This window comes from Panthera pardus, unplaced genomic scaffold, assembly GCF_024362965.1.
Source record: "Panthera pardus isolate Hobbes unplaced genomic scaffold, ASM2436296v1 HiC_scaffold_3, whole genome shotgun sequence".
Lineage (NCBI taxonomy): Eukaryota > Metazoa > Chordata > Mammalia > Carnivora > Felidae > Panthera > Panthera pardus.
This window is the reverse complement of record NW_026526876.1, coordinates 55747181-55771335: the sequence shown is the minus strand read 5'-3', so window position 1 is coordinate 55771335 and position 24155 is coordinate 55747181. Positions and strand designations below refer to the sequence as shown.

Genomic DNA, 24155 nt, shown 5'->3' with positions numbered 1-24155 from the left:
AGGCTGTGAATCTGGGTTTACGGTTTGAATGCCTAAAATATTCATTTGTAATTTTTCCTTTTTTTAAAAAAAATAATTTATTTTGAAAAAATCAAAAGCGTAAAGCAAAGGTGAAAGAGTTTTATGGCGAATACTTACATGCCCACCACTTAGATTCTATTATTGATATTTCACTGCACTTCTGTTTCCCTTTTCTGGAACTCAGGTCAGCATCGTCTCTGCCCGGTGGGTCAGTGAGCACGCTATGAATTTTCCATGAGGAGAATACATTAATAGCATAGACAGTGGTCATGAGAAAAAGATGATCTACATTAACCAGGTTGATGGGGGAGGTTCAGGGCCATGGATGACCCTACTCACTGAAGCAAAACTAGTTAAAACAAGTTACTAAATAGATCAGAATGTTATTTAAAAACACCATCCTTTAGCCGCTCTGACTGTTGTGAGGTGGTATCTGAGTGTGGTTTTGATTTGTATTTCCCTGATGAGGAGCGACATTGAGCATCTTTTCATGTGCCTGTTGGTAAATACAGATGCTGGCGAGGATGTGGAGAAACGGGAACCCTCTTGCACTGTTGGTGGGAATGCAAACTGGTGCAGCCGCTCTGCAAAACAGTATGGAGGTTCCTCAAAAAATTAAAAATAGACCTACCCTATGACCCAGCAGTAGCACTGCTAGGAATTTACCCAAGGGATACAGGAGTGCTGATGCACAGGGGCACTTGTACCCCAGTGTTTATAGCAGCACTTTCAACAATAGCCAAATTATGGAAAGAGCCTAAATGTCCATCAACTGATGAATGGAGAAAGAAATTGTGGTTTATATACACAATGGAATACTACGTGGCAATGAGAAAGAATGAAATATGGCCTTTTGTAGCAACGTGGATGGAACTGGAGAGTGTGATGCTAAGTGAAATAAGTCATACAGAGAAAGACAGATACCATATGTTTTCACTCTTATGTGGATCCTGAGAAACTGAACAGAAACCCATGGGGGAGGGGAAGGAAAAAAAAAGAGGTTAGAGAGGGAGGGAGCCAAAGCATAAGAGACTCTTAAAAACTGAGAACAAACTGAGGGTTGATGGGGGGTGGGAGGGAGGGGAGGGTGGGTGATGGGTATTGAGGAGGGCACCTCTTGGGATGAGCACTGGGTGTTGTATGGAAACCAATTTGACAATAAATTTCATATTAAAATAAAATAAAATAAAATAAAAAACGCCATCCTCGGGAGGGCGCCTGGGTGGCTCAGTTGGTTAAGTGCCAACTTCAGCTCAGGTCATGATCTTGCAGTTCGTGGGTTCAGGCCCTGTGTCAGGCTCTGTGCTGACAACTCAGAGCCTGGAGTCTGCTTTGGATTCTGTGTCTCCCTCTCTCTCTGCCTCTTCTCTGCTTGTATTGTCTCTCTCTGTGTCTCTCAAAAATAAATAAGCATTAAAAAAAATAATAAAAAAAATAAAAATGCCACCCAGCATTGAATCTATGTCATCTTAAAGTATGGAAATAATACAAGTGTGGGGAGCCTGGGTGGCTCAGTCCATTAGGCATTCGACTCTTGATTTTGACTCAGGTCATGATCTCACGGTACATGGGTTCGAACCCTTCGTTCTCTGCCCTTTCCCTGCTTGTGCGCTCTCTCTCCCCTTCCTCTCTCTCAAAACAAGTAAACTTACAAAAATAGTGATAATACAAGAGTAATAGTTTCAAACAATAAAAGTCATATAAACTGCTTGACATCAAAAAGGCCCCGTTTGTGAAATTCTTAACTATTGTTGTCTTCCTTTGGGGGAGCCCTCCTCTGTCTCAGAAATAAGCACAGACCCTGACAGACAGACCCTTTGGTTAACTCCTGCTCCCTTCAGCCCAGATTCCCTGGGGCAGGGGGACCCACTGTCACATCTTGAGCCCCTCCCTTTCCTGAGTGGGCCTCAGCTACTGCTTCAGGCAGGGAGGGGATGTTCCTCCAGAAGTCACTGTCCTATGAAGCCACATCACCCTGCATATCCCTTGGTATAAGTGATTCTAAACAGTAGACACCTTAATACAAAGTTGTTTGTTATTTAAGTAATCTCTACACCCCACATGGGGCTTCAACTCATAATCCCGAGATCAAGAATCACATGCTCTTCTGACTGAGCCAGCCAGGCGCCCCCAAAGTTGTGTTTTAATTATGCAAAATCTAAAAGCTTCTTATTTTGAGATCATTTAAACTCATGTGCAATTTGCAAAAATGGGTCAGAGAGTTCCTGTACCCCTTTTACCCTGCTTATATAACAGTATGACCACTTCTCATTAATTTTTTCCTGATCTCTCATGACCTTCACGTTTCTGAAGATCACTGTCAATTATTTTAGAGAATGTCTCTCAGTTTGGGTTTGTCTGGTATTTTCTTATGATTCATTTGGGGTGATACATTCTGGTAAGAATCTCACAGAAGTGATATGTCTTTCTCAGTGCATCGTATCAGGAGGTACACGATGTCCCTTTGTGTTATCGCTGGTGATATTAGTCTTGGCCATTTGGTTAAGGTAGTATCTGCTGGTTTCTCCCCTGTAAAGTTACTGGTTTTTTCCTTCGTGATCAACTAAGACTCTGGGGGAGATACTTTGGGATGATGCAAATATCCTGTTTGTCCTCAAGCTTTGGCCTCCTAATTTTGGAATCCATCCACAGATCTTCCCTGTAACAGTTATTACTGAGATGTTTTAATGGTGATTCTTCTGGAGTCCATCCTTCTGCATTTATTAATTAGAGCTCTTCTGCGAGAAAGAGCTGTCCTCTCTCCCTATTTATTTAATCAATTATCTATGTAAGGACTCATAGCTATTTATTTTATTTTATGGGTTATAATCCAATGCTATTGTCATTTTGTTGCCCAAATCATTCCAGCTTTAACCATTGAGAGTTCATTATGAAAGTTTTTGCTGTGAAGGTTTTCAACCACTGCAGAGAAGCTGGACAAAATAATACAAAGAAAACCTGTCTTCCCTCCACTTGACATCTAGTAATTCTTAGCATTTGACCATATTTGCTTTCTCTCTCTCTCTCTCTCTCTCCCCTGCCCCTCTCCTGCGGTGTTATCACAAATGCACCATCTGTTGTGTGTGTGTGTGTGTGTGCACGCGTGCGCGCGTGTTTTGAGGCTAATTTACAGTTAATCTGGCCCTACACCATCAGGGTTGATGGTAAAGTGTCAGTGGCCAGCTCTTTGCCCCCTGGAGACTGTGTACCTGGCTGTCTTGTTCAGACCCCAGGTTCATTCTTCACTGTGCCCCATGATTTTTTAAACAGCTTTTTGAGATGTAATTTACATGCCATATGGGTCGCCCACTTAAAATGTACAATTCAGGGTTGCCTGGTTGGCTCAGCTGGTTATGCGTCCGACTCTCGATCTCAGCTCAGGTCTTGATCTCAGGGTTGTGAGTTCCAGTCCCACATTGGGCTCCACGCTGGGCATGGAGCCAACTGTAAAAAATGTACAATTCAGTGGGTTTTAGTATATTCACAGATGGGGCAGCTGTCATCACAGCCAGTTTTAGAGCATTTGCATCACTGCAAAGGTGAACCCCATATCCTGTTACCTGCCTTCTTCCCCATAAGTCCAGGCAACCACTAGTCTACTTTCTGTCTATAAATTTGCCTGTTCTGGACGTTTCACGTAAATGGAATAATCTATGCAGTCTTTTGTGGCCAGCTTCTTTTAGCACTATGTTTTCAAGGTTCATCCATGTTGTATGAATCAGTACTTTGTTTCTTCTCATAGCCAAATAACATTCTGCTGTATGGTTTTACCATCGTTCACTAGTTGATGGACATTGGGTTGTTTCTACCTTTTGGCTATTGTGGATAGTGCTGTTACAAACATCTGTGTACAAGTTTTTTGGGGACACCTGTTTTCACTTCTTTTGGGAATATACCTAGCAGTGGAACTGTTGAGTTGTGTGGTAATTCTATATTTAACTTTTTTAAAAAAATTTTAATGCTTATTTTATTTTTGAGAGAGGGAGAAACAGAGAAAGAGAGAGAGAGAGTGTGTGTGTGTGTGTGTGTGTGTGTGTGTGTGTGTGTGAGTGGGAAGGGGCAGAGAGAGGGAGACACAGAATCCGAAGCAGGCTCCAGGCTCTGAGCTGTCAGCACAGAGCCCAACATGGGGCTCGAACTTGTGAACTGCAAGATCATGACCTGAGATGAAGTCGGACTCTTAACTGGCTGAGCCACCCAGGTGCCCCTAACTTTTTTTTTTTTTTAATTTTTTTTAACGTTTATTTATTTTTGAGACAGAGAGAGACAGAGCATGAACAGGTGAGGAGCAGAGAGAGAGGGAGACACAGAATCTGAAACAGGCTCCAGGCTCTGAGCTGTCAGCACGGAGCCCGACGCGGGGCTCGAACTCACGGACCGTGAGATCATGACCTGAGCCGAAGTCGAACGCTTAACCGACCAAGCCACCCAGGCGCCCCCCTGACTTTTTTTTAAAGTAGGCTTTAGACCCAGCACGGAGCCCACCATGGGGCTTGAACTCATGACCCTGAGATCAAGACCTGAGCTGAGATCAAGAGTCAGATGCTTAACCGACTGAGCCACCCAGGCACCCCTAATTTTATTTTGAAGTAATCTTACTCCCAAAATGGGGCTCGAAGTCACAAACCTGGGATCAAGAGCCCACACGCTCCACTGACTGAGCCAGCCAGGCGCCCCTCTATATTTAACTCTTTGAGGAAGTGCCCAACTGGTTTCCAGAGTGGCTGCAATATTTTACATTCCCACCAGCGACGTAAGAGGGTTTCAATTTCTCCATATCCTCACTAACACTTGTTATTTCCCATTTACAAAGTTTTAGCCATCCAAGTAGGTATGAAGTGGCATTTCCTTGTGCTTTTGGTTTGTGTTTCCCTGATGGCTGATGATGTCAGACATCTCTTCATGTGCTTTTGGGCTTGGGTCTGTCTGCCTTGGAGAAATGTCTAAATCCTTTACCCATTTTTTAGGTAAGTTGTCTCTTATTGTTGAGCTGTAAGAGTTCATGATTTATTCTAAATACCAGACCCGTATCAGATACACGATTTGCAAATATTTTCTCCCATTCTCTATCTGTTCACCTTCTTGAGATGTCCTTTGGTGCACTAAAGGTCTTCATGTTGATGGAGTCCAGTTTATGTGGTCTGTTGTTGTTGTTGTTGTTGTTGTTGTTGTTGTTGCTCATGCTCTTGGTGTCACCTCTAGGAGACCAGCACCAAGTGTGAGGCTGTGAAGACGTACCCCTACATTTCCTTCTAAGAGTTTTATAGTTTTAGCTCTTTGATCCATTTAGAGTTAATTTTGGTAATTTTTTTTTGAGGTTTATTTATTTTGAGAGACAGAGGGAGCGAGTGGGGAGAGGCAGAGAGAGAGGGAGAGAGAGAGAATCCCAAGCAGGCTCTGCACCGTCAGCATGGAGCCCAACACAGGGCTTGAACTCATGAACCACGAGATCATGACCTGAGCTGAAATTGAGAGTCTGGCGCTTAACCAGCTGAGCCACCCAGGTGCCCCTAAAGGTAAAATTTTTAAGTGGTGTGAGGTAAGGGTCCAACCTCATACTTTTGCCTATGGCTACCCAGTTGTCAGAGCAGCATTTTTTGAAAGAGTCTCCTTTCCCCACTGAATGGGGACATCCTTGACACCCTTGTCTCAGATCAGTTGATCCTAGATGTATGGGTTTATCCCAGGACTCTCAGATCTACTCCCGTGCACATGTTTTGAGCATCGCCCAGGCACGAGGCTTGTCCTGCTCTCAGGGAGCATCTGGTCCGATAGGAAAGGTCAGACACATTCATAACCACCGGAAATTGGCAAGTGTTGGGAAGGGGTAAAATGTAGGTGTTTGTGAAGATGCCGGAGAGGGAGCAGTTGCTTCAGGCTGGGGCAGTGGGTGTGGAATGGGGGGGGCGGGTGCAGGAAGAGGGCTGCCTGGAGGGAGTGTGGGCTTAGACATGGGGGATGATGCCAATTGTTTCTGTGTGTCTGCAGACAAATTTGGCAAGGTGGGGCAGAGCCTGTGGATGGCTGTGAACTTGCAGGTGAGGATGTTGGGCTCGATTTGGAAGTGTCTGAGTAGAGCTGGGCCATTGCAGGGCTCGTCTGTGTGGAGGAGCTTGGAGACAGGGAACGACTTAGAATCATAGGGTGACTGGGGTTTGGGTGAGTACCTGGGTCAGGCAGTGGGAATGGTGGGGAGCAGGGGCCATCAGAGATGGTGCCTCTGTGCCTCACTACTCCTCGGGCCGTAGGGTGAGCCATAGCAGCACCTGCGGGCTGCTGTGGCCCACGTAATCCTGAGCCTTCTCAGAACTCCTGTTTGGCCAATTTCTGCGTGTCTGAGTTTCCGAGAATTCCTGGCACACACCATAGTGCTGGGAGCAGGGGAGATGGTTGGAGACACTCCCTGGTCTATTGCTTTCATTAGACGCCATACGCCATAGCCCGGGCTCCTTGGGGAACAGAGGTGACAGAAAGTGCCAGGGGCCAGCTGCGTGGCCCTGAGGCTGCACCCCTCAAGCGTCAGTCTCAAATTTCCTCTCTGGAAAGGGATGATGATCAAGCCATCCCCTTGGGACTGGGATGAATTTCAGTTGGTCAGCCTGTGGCAAGTACCCGCAGGTAGGTTGTGCCCCATGAAGCCAGCTGCTTTCCCTTCCCCATCCGATAGCTCAGGGCCAGGCTGAGTGTTTGCAGGTATATTTTAATTTGCAGACTGCTTCTAAAAGCCTCAAAAACTATGGCAAGATGCCGGTGGTTCTGTTTGACCTTTCCCCAGCTCATCTCCTCTGTACCGTACCGCATTCTGGGGTTGGTCCCCTCTCTCACTGCCTGATGTCCCTCCCCCCCGATTGCCCAAGTCCTTGGCAGTCTTTACCATGGGCATTCATGACAGGCGCCCCCACTTGTCTGGGGTCTTAGCCTCAGCCAGGGGAATGGGGAGTGCACAGAGAAGTTGACAGCTGGTGCTTGGCAGTGCAGTACTTAACCTTGGAGTTGGAACAGAGAAACGTCTGTTTGTGTTTCCATGAACGAGAGGGGACAGCTGGCTGGCAGATAGCAGGCTAGGTCAGCTGGGGGTTGCTTTGGCTGCTGGCTTCAAGCAAATAGCCGGAGCCAAGGTCCCCGCCCAGGCTCTGGTGAAGTGGGCGGGAGAAGCATGGAGAAGTGCCTGGCAGAGCCTGAGAAGAACCGCCAGGGAGCTGGTGTCCTGATGGGGCCTTGCGGAGGCCCCTAGGGGTGGCAGCAGTGTGGAAGCCCCGGGGACCCGGCGGACTGCCCCTGTCAGCACACCTGAACATTGGGACTTGACCAAGCAGGTGAGAAGGGCTGGACCTGCCTTTTTTCCAGAGGCTTCTCTGCTGCATGGAGAAGTTTCTACTGGGTTCCTCCAGCAAGCTACTCCTAGGTTCGAACTAAAATCAGATTTCCTTTGCAAAAATTGTTTGCCTAGGACTTTTCACACACACACACACACACACGCACACACACACACACTGCACACTTGGAAGCAGGCTTGTATTCCTGCACTGAAAGATAAGCAGCACTAACACCCCTCACCGTGCACCCCAAGCCAGCAGCCCCTGGGGGGGGTTTGGGCATTTTCTGAGCACAGTCCCTGGGGGCCACAGACATCCGATTACCTGAAAACTTGTTTTCTTCTGGTAACCTTAATCGAGCTCCAATTCTGTTTCCTGTTCTTTTTTTGTGCCATCGACCCTTTTTTTTTTGATAGTCTGGTGAATCCTGTGGAACCTTTCTCAAGATAATGATTTTTAATGTACAAACAGGATTACATAGGAGCCACTTATACTGACTTATAGTTCTCAGAGTATTTTTTAAAAAACAAGTTTTGACATAGTAATCCGTGTGCTTCATTTTTGAGTCATTAGGTAAACCACCTTACAGTAGGTCTAATAACTATTTTAATTTTAAATATAACTTATGTAGTGATGAACATAAATAATATTTTGAGATATCTGTAACTCTGTGATATGTAAATACCGTTGATCTATTAATGACCAAGCCACAGGTACTAATAATTTGACTCTGATGTGTTGCCTACATTCGTAGTGAAAGAAAATAGACAATTTCAGTTGCAGGTTAATGGAAATAAAGGTATAATTTATTCCCACCCAAGGTCACAACTCCCCTGATAGAACTCCCAAGAGAAGCAGTGCCCAAAGGAGATGTTTTCTTGAATCCGCTTTTTGCACCAACCATGACAGCTCTCTTAGATTTAGACTCGTCTCCTAGTTCTCAGCACCTAGGAACTCCAGGGTGCATTTTAGACCAACTTAAGCTTCTGTGCGTACACACTGAAGGGCCCCCGAGTCTGCTGTCCCGGTCCCCCAGGGGAGGGCCCCGGTTTCCACTTTCCCCCTGTGTTACCTGGTGAATTGTGTCCCCCAGAGGGGTATGTTGAAGTCCCAACCCTCAGAACCTTAGACTGTGGTCTTACTTAGACATAGGGGCATTGCCGTTGTCATTGGTTAAGGTGAGGTCATACGTGAATGTCCTTGGTCTCACTCCAGTGTGGTGAGAGGCCCAGGGAGACAACCATACAAAGATACCTGGGAGGAAGGCCATGTGGAAATGAAGGCAGATTGCAGTGATCCAACTTCAAGACAAAGAGCGCCAAGGATTGCTGGGCAAACACCCAAAGCCAAGAGAGAGGCATTGGACAGATTCCTCACCGAGTCCTTCAGAGAAAACTGGCTCTGTCACCATCTTGGTTTTGGACTTCTGGGCTCTAGAACTGCTCAAGCCTCCCAGTTTGTGGTAAATGGTTACAGCAGCACTAGGAGACTATAGCCTGTGGTCTGATGGGGAATGGGCCGCTGCTGGGTGCCTGGCAGCCAACCTGGGAGGCTTCCTGTGTGTTTGCGGGTTGAGGATCCGGCCCGAGAGTATCTGGTTACCCTGGAGCGGGTCTCCGCCCACTTTGACCGCCTTGATCTGGGACCTGTACCTGCCTGGTTTTAGGCCTTTCGGAAATGACAAAAGCGAGCTGTGCCTCTGGGGAGGTGTCGGCAGAGCTTGTGGCTGTTAAAATTGGAGGGCTGGCACTCGGAGTGAGAGGGGGGAAGAAGTGGGTTGCTCCGCATCTTATTTCGGTTGGAGGCCTTCCATAGCACTTCAGCCTGGGAAAGAGAGAGTGGCTTCGGTGAGACAAAGAGACAGGCAGGGGGTTGGGCCCCACAGAGTGGGCATCTTGGGTGAGGATTTCCTTCCTTGCGGAGGCCTCCTACCACACGAGGCCTTCTGGGGGCACAAAGAACAGCCCCCAGCTCCCCCTGCAGCAAAGTCCGATGCACGGTCAATGCTCAATGCTTGCTTGGCGAACGAGTGAAGGCAGCGAAGCCAAAAGTAGCCGCTGCTTGCCTTTCTGAGGACCCCAGCACGCTCCTAGGTCTGTGAGTCCATGGGGATGTGCTCCCGAATGGGCCACAGGGGGCCCAGGGTTGGCTGTCCCGGAAGGCCACCGACGAGAGAGGCTGCAGGAATGGGAGCAGGGGCCGCGGGGTCTTAGCGAGCCCCTCCCAGGAGGAGGAATCCGAGCGGGAGCCGCAAGGACAGGTAGGGTGCCTCACTTACCCGAGAAGAGGATTACAGAAATCCATTCACCCACGATGTCAAATCGTTCTCCTCTGACGCGTGAGCTCTGCACCTCCCACGATCGGTATGTTGTGCTGTCGTCGTGTCTACCACTTACCCTACTTCTTATTCCTGATCTGGCTATAAACCCTTTTCTAGGTCTTTTGTCATTTATTTTCATTGCTTTTTAAAAAAAAAATGCTTATTTGTTTATTTCGAGAGGGAGAGCGTTCATGCGAGCGGGGTAGGGGCAGAGACAGAGGAGGGAGAGAGGGAATCCCAAGCAGCCTCTGCGCTGTCAGCACAGAACCTGATGTGGGACTCGATTCCATGACTGTTAGATCATGACCTGGTCCAAAACCAAGAGTCAAACACTTAACTGACTGCACCCCCCCAGGCGCCCCGGTCATTTGTCATTTGTGATGTTGACTGTGACGTTGTGCCTGGGTGTGCTCTTGTTGAGTTGACCACTCCTCAAGAGTTGGGGTCCTTTCTAGGTTTCCTACCATTCTAGTTGGTGGAAACCACTTTGCAGAGTGGGCCAGAGGCAGGGCAGGTGAGGCCTGTGCGGTGGGTGGGCCTGCGTGTGGTTAAGGAAGCCCGAGGTCGCAATGTGGGGCCTTCAGTTCCAGGCCAGGGAGGCTGGGCATTATTCCATGGGCCGTGGTAAACTCTTGAAGGTTAGTATTAGGTCCATAAAGGTGCAATGACACCCGCCATGCTCAGAGCACCATGCTAGCCCAGGGACACGGAGGCACATCCTGGGGGCTGTGGCCTTCATACGGGTAACAGAGGTAAAGACCCTCCCCCTCCCAGGATACAAAGGGGAATGAAATGCTGTGGGGAGGGAGGGAGGGGTGGATTCTGAACAGGAGCTAGGTGGGGAGGAGTTAGAGAATTCCCAGAGGAGGTGGTTACTGGGCCTCTGCAGGCAGGCAACGTGCAGGAACGATGTTTCATGTGAGAAGTTCTGGAGACAGAGGTGAGCAGCCAGAATGTGTCCAGGTGCCCAGTGACTAGAGCATGAGTTTTGTGGAGGGTTGTGGTGGCAGGTGAGGCTGGTAGGGTAGTTAGGGTCAGATCATGGATGACCTCGAGTGTGGCCTTGGTCTTTTCCTTTGGCAGTGGGGGGCCATTGAAGGTTTTTGAGCAAGGGAATCACAGGGCCTGACCTAAGCTTTAAGGACGACCTCTCTGGCTGCAAGTGAAGGGTGTGAAGTGGGCCCCAGGAGGTCCCAAGGCCAACTGGGAAGGTTTTGCCACAGCCTGAGCAAGAGAGGAAGAGGACTGAATAGGCAGGGGAGGGAAGAGTCCCTCAAGGAAGCAGATCTGGCAGGATGCCTGCTGACAGGGTGAGTTCTAGGGACGTTTGTCAGGCAGTAGCTTCCTCAGGGGTCCTGTCTCATCTCCCAAACCCTCGAGCCCTGCCTCATGCATAATTAGCCCAAGACACCATAGAGAGGTTCCTTCTGGTTTCAGACAGGCCTTCGAGGCTTCCTGTCTGGATCTTTCATCCTCCGGTGTGGCGTGACAGGTGGAGGAAATGCGGATGTCTCAGCTCACCTTATCTTGCTATTAGCATGTTTCCTGTATCATGGTAACAGAACAGATGTCAGGGCCTGTTGCTAAGGGTTCCCTGGAATATTAATACCTGGGTGTAGAACTGAGGGCTCTTATACGGTGCCTTGGAGACCTCGGGAGGCGCCAGCTTGGTGGCAAGTATTTTTTGCTATTTATCCCTGCTTTTCCTTCCTCCTTTAGACCCTCATCTACTCACCTGCCACCCTGGCCCATCACAGCTAGCTGTCTTGGGGTGGCAGACTGGGCAGTAGAGGGTGTACAGGCACTCTTCCCGCCCGCCCAGGCCAGGCATGAGGAAAGGATCACAGCCGTCTGTCCTCCAGAGGCTGAATGCAGGCCCTGAATCCTGCCCAGTTCAGCACTCTCCGTGTCGGCTCAGATTTGGCACCGGGATGAAGCCTCTTTTCCAGCCCTGCACAGGCTGCCTGCCAAGGCTCTAGGCCCCTCCCCAGTCCCCTCTCCTTACTCTGACATGTGGGTGGGGAGCAGAGCGGTCTTGTTTGCCTCTTGTGGCTCCAGTTTGCCTTCCTCATCTGGTCTTTTAGCCTTTCCACTGCTCACAAGTTTGAAAACCAAACTCTAAACAGCTCTGGGAGGGGGTTGGGCTGGATACTGAGGTCAGGGTTGGGATTTTATTTACCAGATAGCATTTGTATCAGTTATATATTTGTCACGATAATGCTGCGTAACAAGCACCTCCAAACTTGGTGGTTTACATTTATTTATTGTTCCTGAGTCCATGGGTCAGCCAGGGCTCTTGGCTAGACCTTGCATTTCATTCATCCTGGTTCAGCAACTCAGAGAAAACCTCCTACGCCTCGCGCACACGTTCTTTTGTTCTCTCTTGGTGGCTGTTTGGAAGCAGCGTCCTGCTCTTGCTGGCGACTTGTGCTTGCCTTTGCACGAGGTGTCCCCTCCTAGACCCTGTGGTTTCTTTCAGCCCTTCCATTCTGCCAGCTCCGTTCCCACTGTTCTCTCGGTATCATTTCTTCTCTCCCACGAGGCTGTCTATCCACAGCACACCCGGGGGCACTGGGGGGGGGGGGGGGCGGGGGGGATGGTCATCGTCCCAGCTGTATCAGTGGATGCTCCCTGAAACAAAATCAAGGAGGTGGAAAATGCCAGGGTCTAAAGGTGGGAGACATAACCACCCCAGGGAAAGGTGATTAGCTTTGGTAATAGGGCAGGTGCCTCTGTCCCCACCCTGGCCCTGGCAGGCAGAGCAGAGGACCCCGTGGGTGTGTGTAATCCTTCTCAAAGGGCAGGTTGCTTTGTACCTCCCCGCCCCCCGCCCTCTCGGAGACAGCTGCAGCCGCAGCGTTTCCCAGTACTGTGTTAAAGCACGTGTGAGTTTGGAGGGACGGGGGTCTGACAGCAGTGTTTTCTTGGATTAGTGACGATTCGTGCTGCTGTGTGGAGTTCACGGCAGTGCCCTTTCATTTCCTCCTCACCAGGAGGCTGTGGTGGAGTTGGAGCCCCCCGCCCCTTTTCGGAGGAGAACATTGGCTGGAGGGGGGGCGGTGTTACATGACTACCCGGGTCACTCAGGGCTCTGTGTTCACTGGATTCTGAGCACACGAAGCCCTTTAAGGCTTCTTTCAAGTGGATGCGAATGTTTGTGGAGCAGAGGCCTTTTTTAGTGATTAGAGGGCTGTACGTGTTATACATTTTTTGTTGTTAATGTTTATTTTTGAGAGAGAAAGGGAGAGAACAAGCAGGGGAGGGGCAGAGAGAGAGGGAGACACAGAATCTCAAGTAGGCTCTAGGCTCTAGGCTCCGAGCACAGAGCCTGATGTGGGGCTCCAACTCATGAGCCGTGAGACCATGACCTGAGCCGAAGTCGGACGCTTAACCGACTGAGCCACCCAGGCACCCCTGGCTGTGTGCATTATAAAACCAGCTTATTGGAGATTTCCAGACAGGTTCTTTCATCTGCCTTCTGGGACCGAAAATCCAAAATCCACATGAGACCGATGGGAAAGAGATGCAACTCTGTCACTACGAAAAGTGGTGAACCATTCTAGAAGCACCTCGGAGAGAGCAGGCTGAGGCCTGCAACTGACAGCTTTGAGCGGCTGTGAACAGTAAAAGTTGTCTCAAGAATATATTAGCCAAAAGTATACTTTCCCCTTTGCACACCACGTGCAAAGGCAAACACAAGTCACCAGCAAGAGCAGGACGCTGCTTCCAAACAGCCACTGTGAGAGAACAAAAGGAATTGATCCTAATGAAATAATCAGAGACAGGCACGGAGGTTTATCTCACAGATACGCATTTTGGTGTTGAATATAAATATAATAGAACAAAACTGCAAGTCATCTGTGTGCTCCCAAAGAGGAAAATGACAAAATATATCCAGAATGCTAAGTTACAATTAAAAATCATGGTTTTTTGAGGCATTTTAATAATGTGAGAAAGTACCATGTGATAAGAAAACAGCAAACAGGATGTGTAGCAAGAACCCAATTTTATTTGGAATTTCTACAGAAATATCCGGAACAAAATCGGGAGGCCTTACACTGAGATGTCAAGAGTATTCATCTGGGGTGGGTGATGAGTGAGTGCAGGCTGGTTTCTGTCCTGTATTCTGCAGTGTCCAGAAGGCGACTGCGGTTGCATTGTGGCTTGTCCAGTGGAGACAGTCAACAGTGACTAACACCCAGAGTGACAAGCTTTGGACTTTAGGGAGAGACAATTGGAACTCTCTGTAAAAACGAGTTTGTTTTCACAGATCTGCCTCAGAAAGTTGCCTGGGGCTTATGAACCTCCTTCCCCATGGACTTTTCTTTCTTTCTTTCTTCTTTTTTTAAAGAAAGGAAGATCATTTTTTTAATGTTCATTTATTTTTGAGAGAGTGTGAGCGGGGGAGGGGCAGAGAGAGAGAGAGAAAGACAGACAGACAGACGGAATCCGAAGCAGGCTCCAGGCTCTGGGCTGTTGGCACAGAGCCTGATGTGGGGCTCGAACCCACGAGCTGTGAGATCATGACCTGAGCTGAAGTTGTCGGATGCTCAACCTGCTGAGCCACCGAGGCGCCCCCCACCCTGTGGAATTTTCTGAGGAAATGCATTTCCTGTTCCCTGTTCCCTGTCCCCCGAAGGGTCCCCTGAGTCCAGGATGGAGGCAGCACCTGGAGGCCCAGTGTCCCAGCGGGGGCCCTGTGGCACACTGGCCTCTGGGTTAAGTGGGGAGGTGGCTCAGCCGTCGGAGCCACTGGGTGCTGACTACCCAGCGGGGAGTCCCGAGGAACAAACTGTTTTGTGAGTGAACAAGTCGCAGAGCACGGGCTGCCCTGAGCTACTCTGCCTTGTTGTCTGAATCTCTCCTTGTCTGGGAACGGCCGTCTCTCTGAGGAAATCAGTTGAGCGCCGGCTTTGTGGCAGGCCCTGTGCTGGGCCCCGGGGACAGAGAGGGGACGAGGGCACAGGCCTGTGGGGAAGGAGGGGGGAGCGTGTTGTCAGTAAAATGGGAGCCTGGGTTCCCAGACCTGACGCCCACCTCCCCCAGGACCAGTCTCCCTTCTCAGCAGGACACACACGCTCGTGCACACACACACACACACGCACACGCGCACACCACATACGCCTCTCCTTCAGGCTCTTCCCCCTCACGGCTGGAAGGACTTCAGAGGGAGGCCTGGCCCCGGCCACCTATTCTCTGCTTGTTCAAGAGCAGGCCAGGGGTCCATGCAGCCCTCTCTCCGCGGACCCTGCCGCCTTGCTTCCCTCTAGGCCGGAGTCTCGCTTTTCCCTCCAGTATGTGTGGTTTGCATTTCCTGCCTTTTCACTGGCCTTCTGTAAGGCCCTGTTCTGTTCCATCAGTTGATTTTTGGCCGGGACAGATTGGCACTTGTTAATACGTTCAACTCACATGGTAGTGCTCCTCGGAAGCCTTAAGGACCCAGCTCTTAAGAGGGCATGGGCTTTGGGAGGGGCCTCCTCCTGGAGCCCCCGCTGGAGGGGAGCAGAACCCAGGCGGTGCGTGCTGGCTGGTGGTGAGCACACAGCTTGGCAGAGGAGCCCCCTGGATGAAGAGCGTTCGGGAAGCCGGGGACAGGGGTTGGCTGGTGATGCGAGGGAGCCGGCAGCTGGCTCAGACTGAGGAGATTTGGAAAGCCTGAGCTGGCTCTGTTGGCAGTTTCCTAAAATATGGCTCCTCGAGCTGCCCTTCCTCTCTCAGCGCCTGTCCCAAGGTTGCTCTTTGTAGACGAGGGACAGCTGTGCCTTGCGAGATGTGGGCTGCAGCCTGGGCAGAAGCCCCAGTTCTCCCTCGGAGACACCCCTGTGGACAAGCCCGGCCGCGAACTTGGCACCGTCTAAGACCCTGCCGGCCAGCGTTCACAACCCCAGGGCCTCGAAGGTGCCATCGGCTCATCTTCCCTGAAGCTTCCTGAGCACAGTGACAGGGGTGGGGGACAGGGGGATGCCTTCCTTCTCCCGCCCCACCCCCTCAGGGACTAGGCTGGGGTGGGGCTCAGTTCCCACCTCCCAGGTTGGAGCAGCCACCCGCCTCCTGCCCCAGGACCCTTCTCCAGTCCCCCATCTGCCACCTGTGCCTCCCTCCTGCAACTCGCAACTCGGCAGGGTGGACTCAGGTGTCGGAATTGCCCAGGGCAGTCCCTCCAGCCTGTCTCCGCCCCTTTGGGTCCCTCTGAGAAAACGGGCCCAAAGAAGACAGCTGACTTGTTCCCGGGCTTTCAGGACATGTGCATAAAAGCCAGACTTTGACCGGGCGTTTCTGTCCAGCTGAGTCTTCTTTCCCCCTTCCTCACCACCCAAAACGCTTCCCTCCGCCCTACGGCAGAAGGTGACCCAGTGCAGAGAAATTAACATTGAAGTAAGGGTTAGTAGACCAGCGCAGTTAGCTGTGTGACCTTTTCTCTTAACCTCTCTTGTTTCTTTTCTGTCCTGATTAGATTTAGGGAGAACAGAACAGTACCTGTGGCGACGGCAGAGTTATTTCTGCCAAAGTTTTGAAAAGAAGAGAAGAGTAAAAAACCAAAAAACAGGAAAAAAAAAAAGAGGAACAGAACTCAGACGGGACAGAGGAGAGAGAAATGTTAGCTTGGGGGCTCTCTTGCAAGTGATCCCCAAACTCTGGCACCCCTAGGGAGTGACCCACAGGAGACAAAAGGGCTTCATCCCAGAAAGGCTGATTTCAGCCTGTGAGGAACTGTTGTTGAAATCTTGACCTCTGCGATCTTCTCCTGGGTTGTCCCCACCTGTCCCCACCACTAAAGGAGGTGAAGGTGGGCGCGTGAGAGCCTGGGACCCCTTCCTTCTCCTCACCTCCCCCTGCCCAGCTCCACACAGTTTTGGTCCAGAAGATGGAATAGCCACCCTGAGGTTCCCTGGCTGGCTCCACCCCCTCTGGGGGTCACCCCTCGTGTGCCCCCGCTTCTGTGGGGGTGTCTGTGGTAGAGCGGAAGGAGAGGCTCAGGACCCTCCAGCCCTGGGAGCAGTGGCCGGGGACGTGGTGCCCCCTGCAGGCTGTGGCAGGAGCGGTGGCTCCTCGACACCCTGTTTGCCCAGACACAGTCCAGTCCCTCTGTGTCAGGGAGACCCCCATCGTTTCCATTTCTTGCAGCTCCCAAAGTATTTTTTTTTTAAAGTTCGTATTTATTTATTTTGAGAGAGACAGAGAGAGAGAGAACGAGCTCGAGCGAGCAGGGGAGGAGCAGAGAGAGAGGAAGAGAGAGAGAATCCCAAGCAAGCTCTGTACCTCCAACAAGGAGCCCAGTGTGGGGCTCAAACTCCCAAACCGTGAGATCATGACCTGAGCTGAAGTGGAACGCTTAACCGACTGAGCCACCCAGGCGTCCCCTCAAAGTATTTTTTAAAAAAAATAATGAGCAGGCTAATGAATTGTAGTATGTTCTAAATGTTTACTTGGAACAGGGTAATGCTTTTCACACCCACGTGGCAGTGTGATTGTGCTAATCACAAGATAACAGAAATTTCAAAAAAACAACAAACCATAGAGCACTGAAGGCCGGAGGTGGGACACTGGTTTATACTTATTTGATGAGTGTCATCTTGACCCTGTCTGTGTTTTCCTGGATCATATGTTCGCCTCATTTGGGAGAAGATCAAGGCTTTCGATTTGAGGAGGACTTTGGTGATGGTGGCCTCCCAGTGCTGGGCCTGGCCATGGGGTCCCGTTAGGGTCTGGAGGTGCTCAGGTCTCTCTCCCCAGGTGGCCCACAGTGGAACACAGGTACTTGGATGTGCTGCGCGGGATAGGGAGACCACTGCATTCTAGGTCATGGGCCTGGTCTCTATGTGGGTCAGTTAGCTACAGTCCACCCGCTGCCCCCTGCTGGTCATCATAGAAATCGGTGACATTGGTCTGGAACAGTAGTTCTCAAACCATGATCCAAGGATCCCTGGGGATCCCCGTACCTTTCAGGAAATTCACAAGGTCAAAACTGTTTTCCTGATAGTAATAAGATACTGCATCCTGTTCTCTCACAAATGTACTGAAAATGAAAAGTTCATTAATGCGGTTCCAGAAGCCACAATTGAAACTAATCTTTAGGAAACTACCATCTGTTGAGTTCTGGTACAGTATGAAAGAGTATCCACAATTATCTAGGAAGACTATTGAAGTACTCCTCCCTTGGGACGCCTGGGTGCCTCAGTAGGTTGAGCATCCGACTCTTGATCTCGGTTCAGGTCTTGATCTCAGGGTCGTGAGTTCAAGCCCTACCTTGGGCTTTGTGCTGGACATGAAGCCTACTAAACAGATAGGTAGGTAGGTACATAGATTAAGATATTCCTCCCTTTTCCACATGTAGTACATATCTGTGAGGATCTGGATATCCTTCCTACAGTTTAACAAAACCACATAATTACAAAAGATTGAACAAAAAAATCGGATATGAACACCCAGCTGACTTTTGTTAAACCAAATATTACACAGATTTTTATTTTTATTTAAAAATTTTTTTCACATTTATTTTTGAGAGAGAGAGACACATCACGAGCGGGGGAGGGACAGAGAGAGGGAGGGAGACACAGAATCCGAAGCAGGCTTCAGCCTCCGAGCTGTCAGCACAGAGCCCGACGTGGGGCTTGAACCCACAAACCATGAGACCACAAGACCGTGACCTGTGCCGAAGCTGGACGCTTAACCGACCAAGCCACCCAGGCACACCTGCAGATTTTTTAAAATGTAAAGCAATACCATTCTCACTAATTGTTCTGAAAAAAAATATTTTTAAATAAAATATAGAGAAGGAGCCTGGGTGGCTCAGTTGGTTGAGTGGCTGACTTTGGCTCAGGTCATGATCTCATAGTTTGTGAATTAGAGCCCCACAGTGGGCTCTCTGCTGTCAGTGCAGTGCCTGCTTTGGATCCCTTGTCCCCCTCCCTCTACAATTCCCCCTCTTGTGCTCTCTCTCTCAAAAAGAAATGTAACATGTTTGAGAGCAAGAGAAAGAGAGAGCGAGCGACAGAGCACAAACGGGAGGGGCAGAGAGGGAGACACAGAATCCGAAGCAGGCTCCAGGCTTCGAGCTGTCAGCACAGAGCCTGAGGCGGGGCTTGAACTCATGGACCGTGAGATCATGACCTGAGCTGATGTCAGATGCTTAACTCACTGAGCCATCCAGGCGCCCCTAAATATAAACACACACACACACACATACATACATACATACATAAAATATGTGAACATCTAATGGGTTTATTGTTTTTTGATGAATTACAATGAAAAATTTTTTTAGTTTTAATTTCTAATGTGGTAAATATGAATAGATAAAGCTCACATCATTTGCCATTGGAAAGAATTTTTTATAACAGTTTAATGAGGTATAGTTCCTATACCATAAAACTCACACTCTTGAAGGTTACAATTCATTGGTTTTAGTTTACTCTCAAAATTGTGCAACCATCATCGTGACCTAATTCCAGAACATTTTCATGACCCCCCAAAAGAAACCCTGAACTGAGTAGTAGAAACTCCTCATTCTCCTCTGGCCACCCGCACTCCAGACCCTGACAGCCATGAATCTACTTTTTGCCTCTCTGGATTTGCCTGTTCTGGACATTTCTTGTAAATGGAATCGTACAATATGTGGTCTTTTGTGACTGACTCTTGAAACTTAGCATAATGCTTCCAGGGTTCAGCCGTGTTATAGCCTGTGTCAGTACTTTATTCTTTTATGGCCAAATAATATTCCAGTGTGCATTGATATGGCATATTTTATCCATTTATCAGTTGGTGGACATTTAAATTGTTCCCTCTTTTTGGCTGTTGTGAATAATGCTGCTACGAACACCCATATAAAAGGTTTTGTGTGGACATATATGTTCAGTTCTCTTGGGTATATACCTCAAAGGAGTTTCTGGGTCACATGGTAACTCTGTTTAACATTGAAAGCACTGCTAGACTAATTTCCAACCTCAGTAACTTTTTTTAAAAAATGCTTATTAATTTTGAGAGAGAGGGAGAGAATGAGCATGAGTGGGGGAGGGGCAGAGAGCGAGGGAGACAGAATCCCAAGCAGGCTCCTTGCTGTTAGCACAGAGCCCCGTGTGGGGCTCCATCTCATGAACCGTGAGATCGTGACCTGAGCCGAGATCAAGAGTCAGACACCCAACCGACTGAGCCACCCAGGCGCCCCCAACCTCAGTAATTTTTAAGAGTATGAAAGATTCCTATGTTTGAGATCTACTGGTCTAGATGGGATTGGCTCAGGGGGGTGTGGATAACTCAGTGCAATCCCTCATCTTTGCTCTGGGATTGAGTTACTCTCTTTTCCATTCCCTCCCCTCAACACACACACACACACACACACACACACACACACACACACACACACACACCCTTCAGAATATATGAGCTAGATAATCCTCATGCTAGATAATCAAGGAGCCGGTCTATCCTTGGTGGCAAGGAGAAAGGTAGCTAAGTTGGGCTGCACCAGTTAAACCACCAGGAAGTTCTGGAGCCGGGGTGCCTCCCTGCAGGATGCCCGAGGGTGCCGTTGTCATTGTAGTCCTGGTGGACCGTGCCCCCTACAGTTGTGCAGGATGGCAGTCCGGCTGCAGCCGCTGCTCTCTGCCCTCCTTCCTGCTCTGGGGAGCACTGTGATGGTCAGCAGAACGTGGTGGGGAGCAGAGCCCGTGAGGGTGGCCAACTTTCACTGCACCCATGGGCCTTGGGCTGCTGCGATGGGACCCCCAGGTTGGGGGGTGGTGTAAGGCTTGCCCGGGCTATCTGGCTGTGTGCCCCCCTGGCCCCAGCCCCTCCTGCTAGGCACTGTGCTCAGTCCAGTAGGGGCTGTACTTGGGAGGGGCGGGAGTCAAATGCCCTCAGGGCCTGCCGGCCAAGTTGAAGATTACTGAGATGTGCCTCTCCTCCCTTTTCTGCTTCTAACCCCGGATGTCGGATGTCCGGCCAGTCATGTCCAATCTTATCACTTAGCTCCATGAGCCACGTAGTTATCCCTCCCAGAATTAGGAGAAAGAGGAGCTTTGAGGGAACGGTATTTAGCTGGAGAAGGGATTCTGTGGGCGATGCGTCCGCAGGTGGCCTGGCACGGGGACGCACCGGAAGTGCCAGCGCTTGGTGCGCCATCTCCCCCCCAGCTGATGACACGCTCCTTGTCTTTCCCTCTTCTCACCTCAGATGTGACTCCCTGCCCCGGCTGGGCACTCCAGGCCATGGCCGACACCATCTTCGGCAGCGGGAACGACCAGTGGGTTTGCCCCAATGATCGGCAGCTTGCCCTGCGAGCCAAGTGAGTCCCCCAAGGCCCCGCCAGGCCTTCCCTTCCTCCTCCATCCCTGCTTCCCTCCATTTTTGGACAAGATGCGTTATCGGGGACCCGGAAAGAGAAGTTTGGAGACAAGTGCATGACTGAGGCACACCAGGCCTGAGCTGGGCACTTAACAGCCATTCACTCATTTAACTGCCACGTCGGACTTACCCTCATTTCTTGGATGAGGAAAACGAGGCTGGGCTCCTTGCCCAAGGCACTCACCTTGTGAGTGGCAGGCCTGGGACCCGCACCCAGGCTCCCCTGACTCCCATGCCTGTGTTCTTTCTATCACAGCAGGCTGGGGGTGCGGGTGTCAAACTGCTTCCTCTGCCTTCTCGGTTAAGAATATAAATCCCCCTGTCACTGAGCCTTCAGTCCCTGAGCCCCTGCCCCCGTCACCTCCCTGCCCAGGCTGAAACACACAGCCAGCCTCAAGGCATCCCCAGTCTCCTCCCTGCCCTTAACAGGGCCTCTCTGATGCTGGTTTGTCCCCTGAGAGCCCCAGTTTTCCTGTTACCCTCAGCCTGGTGATCCCTCAGATCCAGTTAGATTGGGCCATCTCTCCTCAATGTCCCCTTGTGGCTGGAGACCAGAGGCTCCCGGATGCCTGTCCTGCCTTCCAGTCTTCCCTATCCATCTGAGGATTTGGTGGTCCCCAGTGCCTGATAAGCCCAAGAATGCCCCTTCGATCTGTCAAACAGTGTCAGTTATGGGAGCCGGCATTTCCCCAATGGGACCAAATTCAAGAAATTTGCAATTAGATGTTACAGGCCTGCAGGGGGACAGAGCTGAAACATCAAAGAGGGATAGAAAAATTAATCCGAAACGCCCGAGAAGAGTGGAGCCCTGCATGATTTGCAGGAATCTCCGTGCAGTAGTTAATTTGTCCCTCTCACTGGGGTGGCTCAGCTCCTTTCAGCCCCTGCACAGCGCCCCCCACAAGGGAGAGACCAGGGATGAAGCCAGCCCCTGTCCCTCTCTGCTTCGATGCCAGGCAAGACGATGTGTCCTCCCTGGCAGCATATGAAGAGAGCTGTGCTCTTGTACCAGGGCCTGGTGTGACCCCTGATGACCCCTGTGGCATTTCTTTGAGTTTTCCCTGACCTTGTCTTGTGCTCAGCAGCAGCCAGAAGCTGTTGTAGCGTCTTTTAGAAGAGCAAATGCTTTTATCTCCTCCCCAGGGTGTGCTGCCTTGTAATACCAGGCTCCTTGTAATGCCAGGCTCCGTAAAGAAGAATACCACAAATCCTGCAACTGGGCGCTGTGCCCTGACGGTTCCTCTGGGAGGCCCGGGGAAGTTACCACCCAGGCATCAGCTCAGGTCTGTCCTGAGACATCAGACATTTTCTAACCCCCTACCAGGTGCCAGGCACTGGTTGCACAGCAGTGAACAAGACCAATATGGTGCTTGGTCTTAAGGCACTGATAGGGAGAGGTGAACATTATACATGAAATTACCCATGTGTAGCTACTTTGACAGTGGAAGCAGGCAGTGGGGTGAAGAAGGCAGGTGCTAACTTAATCCAGAGATTTGGAGAGGCTTCCCTGAGAATGGTGATGTTTAATTTGAGTCCTGGAGGAGGGGTACATGTTAGATGGAAATAGGGGGAAGGAGCTTCTAGGCAGAAGGAATAGCATGAGCAAAGGCCCTGAGGTAGAAGGAACATGCCATATAGAGGGCCTGATAGGAGGCCACTGTGGCTTGAATGCAGAGTGAGGTGCTAAAAGGGGGGAAAGGAAGTTGGGGAAGTGTTCAGGGGCCAGATAGGGCAGGGCTGGTCCCCTAGACTCACATTCTGGACGGGGAGACAGAGGGTCTCCCACCCGGCCTTGAGGTAATGTTTAAGCCCTGTGATGGAGCTATGCCTGGGCCTTCTGGGAACTCTGAGAATGGACTCTTGACCCACCTTGGAGCGAATCTTCACCATGCATCTAAAAGAAGTCTTGAGGCACCTGGGTGGTTCAGTTGGTTAAGCATCCGACTTTGGTTCAGGTCATGATCTCACAGGTTGTGAGTTTGAGCCCCACGTCGGGCTCTCTGCTATTAGCATGGAGCCTACTTTGGATCCGCTGTCTCCCTCCCTCTCTGCCCCTCCCCCGCCGTCTTTCTCAAAATTAAATAAACATTAAAAAATAAAAAATAAAAGAAGACTTTAAAAAGAATAGGAGCGACCCAGTGGAAAAGGGGGTTTAGGGAGAGGGGCAGGCGCTGCAGGTGGAGGGCACAGTGTGAGCAAAGGCCTGGACACAGCGTGCAGCCTAGAACGCAAGGAACTAGGAACAGTTGTTGTGCACCGTGTGAGGCCAGGCCAGCCGAGAGCTGAGGCCACCGTATGGGGGGGATGTACAGATGGGCGCTGGTCGCCACTGAAGAGTCTTCCTCGGGGCTTACAACCATGCCTATTATCTGGCAGCCACGAGTTGGCCACCTTTGGTGGTGTGGAGGGCCATTCCGGGGAACAAGATACTCAGAGGCAGCCAGGGCCATAGGCACGAGCTGCAGCCTGACTGGACAGAGGCAGGGGCCCAGGGAGGAGGTTGATTGAGAGAACAGCTTGTCAGGGCTTGGTAGGTGACCAGATGGAGGCAGAAATGGAGGCCTGAAGGATGCCCTAGGGAAGCCTGGCAGGGGGCTGTCAGCAGCGGCTGGCCATGGGCTCCTTGGATCTGGAGGCCAACCAACCTCTGATCACCTTTATGGTGTATTTTATTATTATTATTTTAATGTTTATGTATTTATTTTGAGAGAGAGAGAGAGTGTGTGTGTGTGTGTGCATGCACGTGTGTGTGCGTGCACGTGTGTGTGCGTGCACGTGTGTGTGCGTGCACAAGTAGGGGAGGGGCAGAGAGAGGGAGAAAGAGAGAATCCCAAGCAGGCTGCAGGCTGTCAGCGCAGAGCCTGATGCGGGGCTCAAACTCACAAACTGTGAGATCATGACCTGAGCTGAAATCAAGAGTCGGAGGCTTAACCGACTGAGCCACTCGGGCACCTCTGACTTGCCTTTAGAAAGCTATCTAACTACACTCGGTCTCTTTACTCCACTGAGAAATGGGGAGACTGCCTTATAGAATGGCAGGAGGGTCCGGCGCGAAGAGGTCTGCCGTGCCCTGGGCGGAGCCAGGCCCAGAGCTAGCTGGGTAGGATTTGCACCCGCCAGGATGGATGGCAGTTGCTGGTGCTGTGCCCTCCCGC

General features: G+C 50.5%; 1 protein-coding gene across 1 annotated transcript in view; it reads left to right on the top strand.

The window, feature by feature from the left end:
- The window catches only part of RPH3AL (rabphilin 3A like (without C2 domains)), a 146044-nt gene that overhangs the window by 33901 nt on the left and 87988 nt on the right, over window positions 1–24155 (top strand). Inside the window, 1 exon segment of the mRNA XM_053893243.1 lies at window positions 20830–20941. Within this exon segment, the coding sequence (XP_053749218.1) occupies window positions 20865–20941 (77 nt within the window). The 5' untranslated portion in view covers window positions 20830–20864.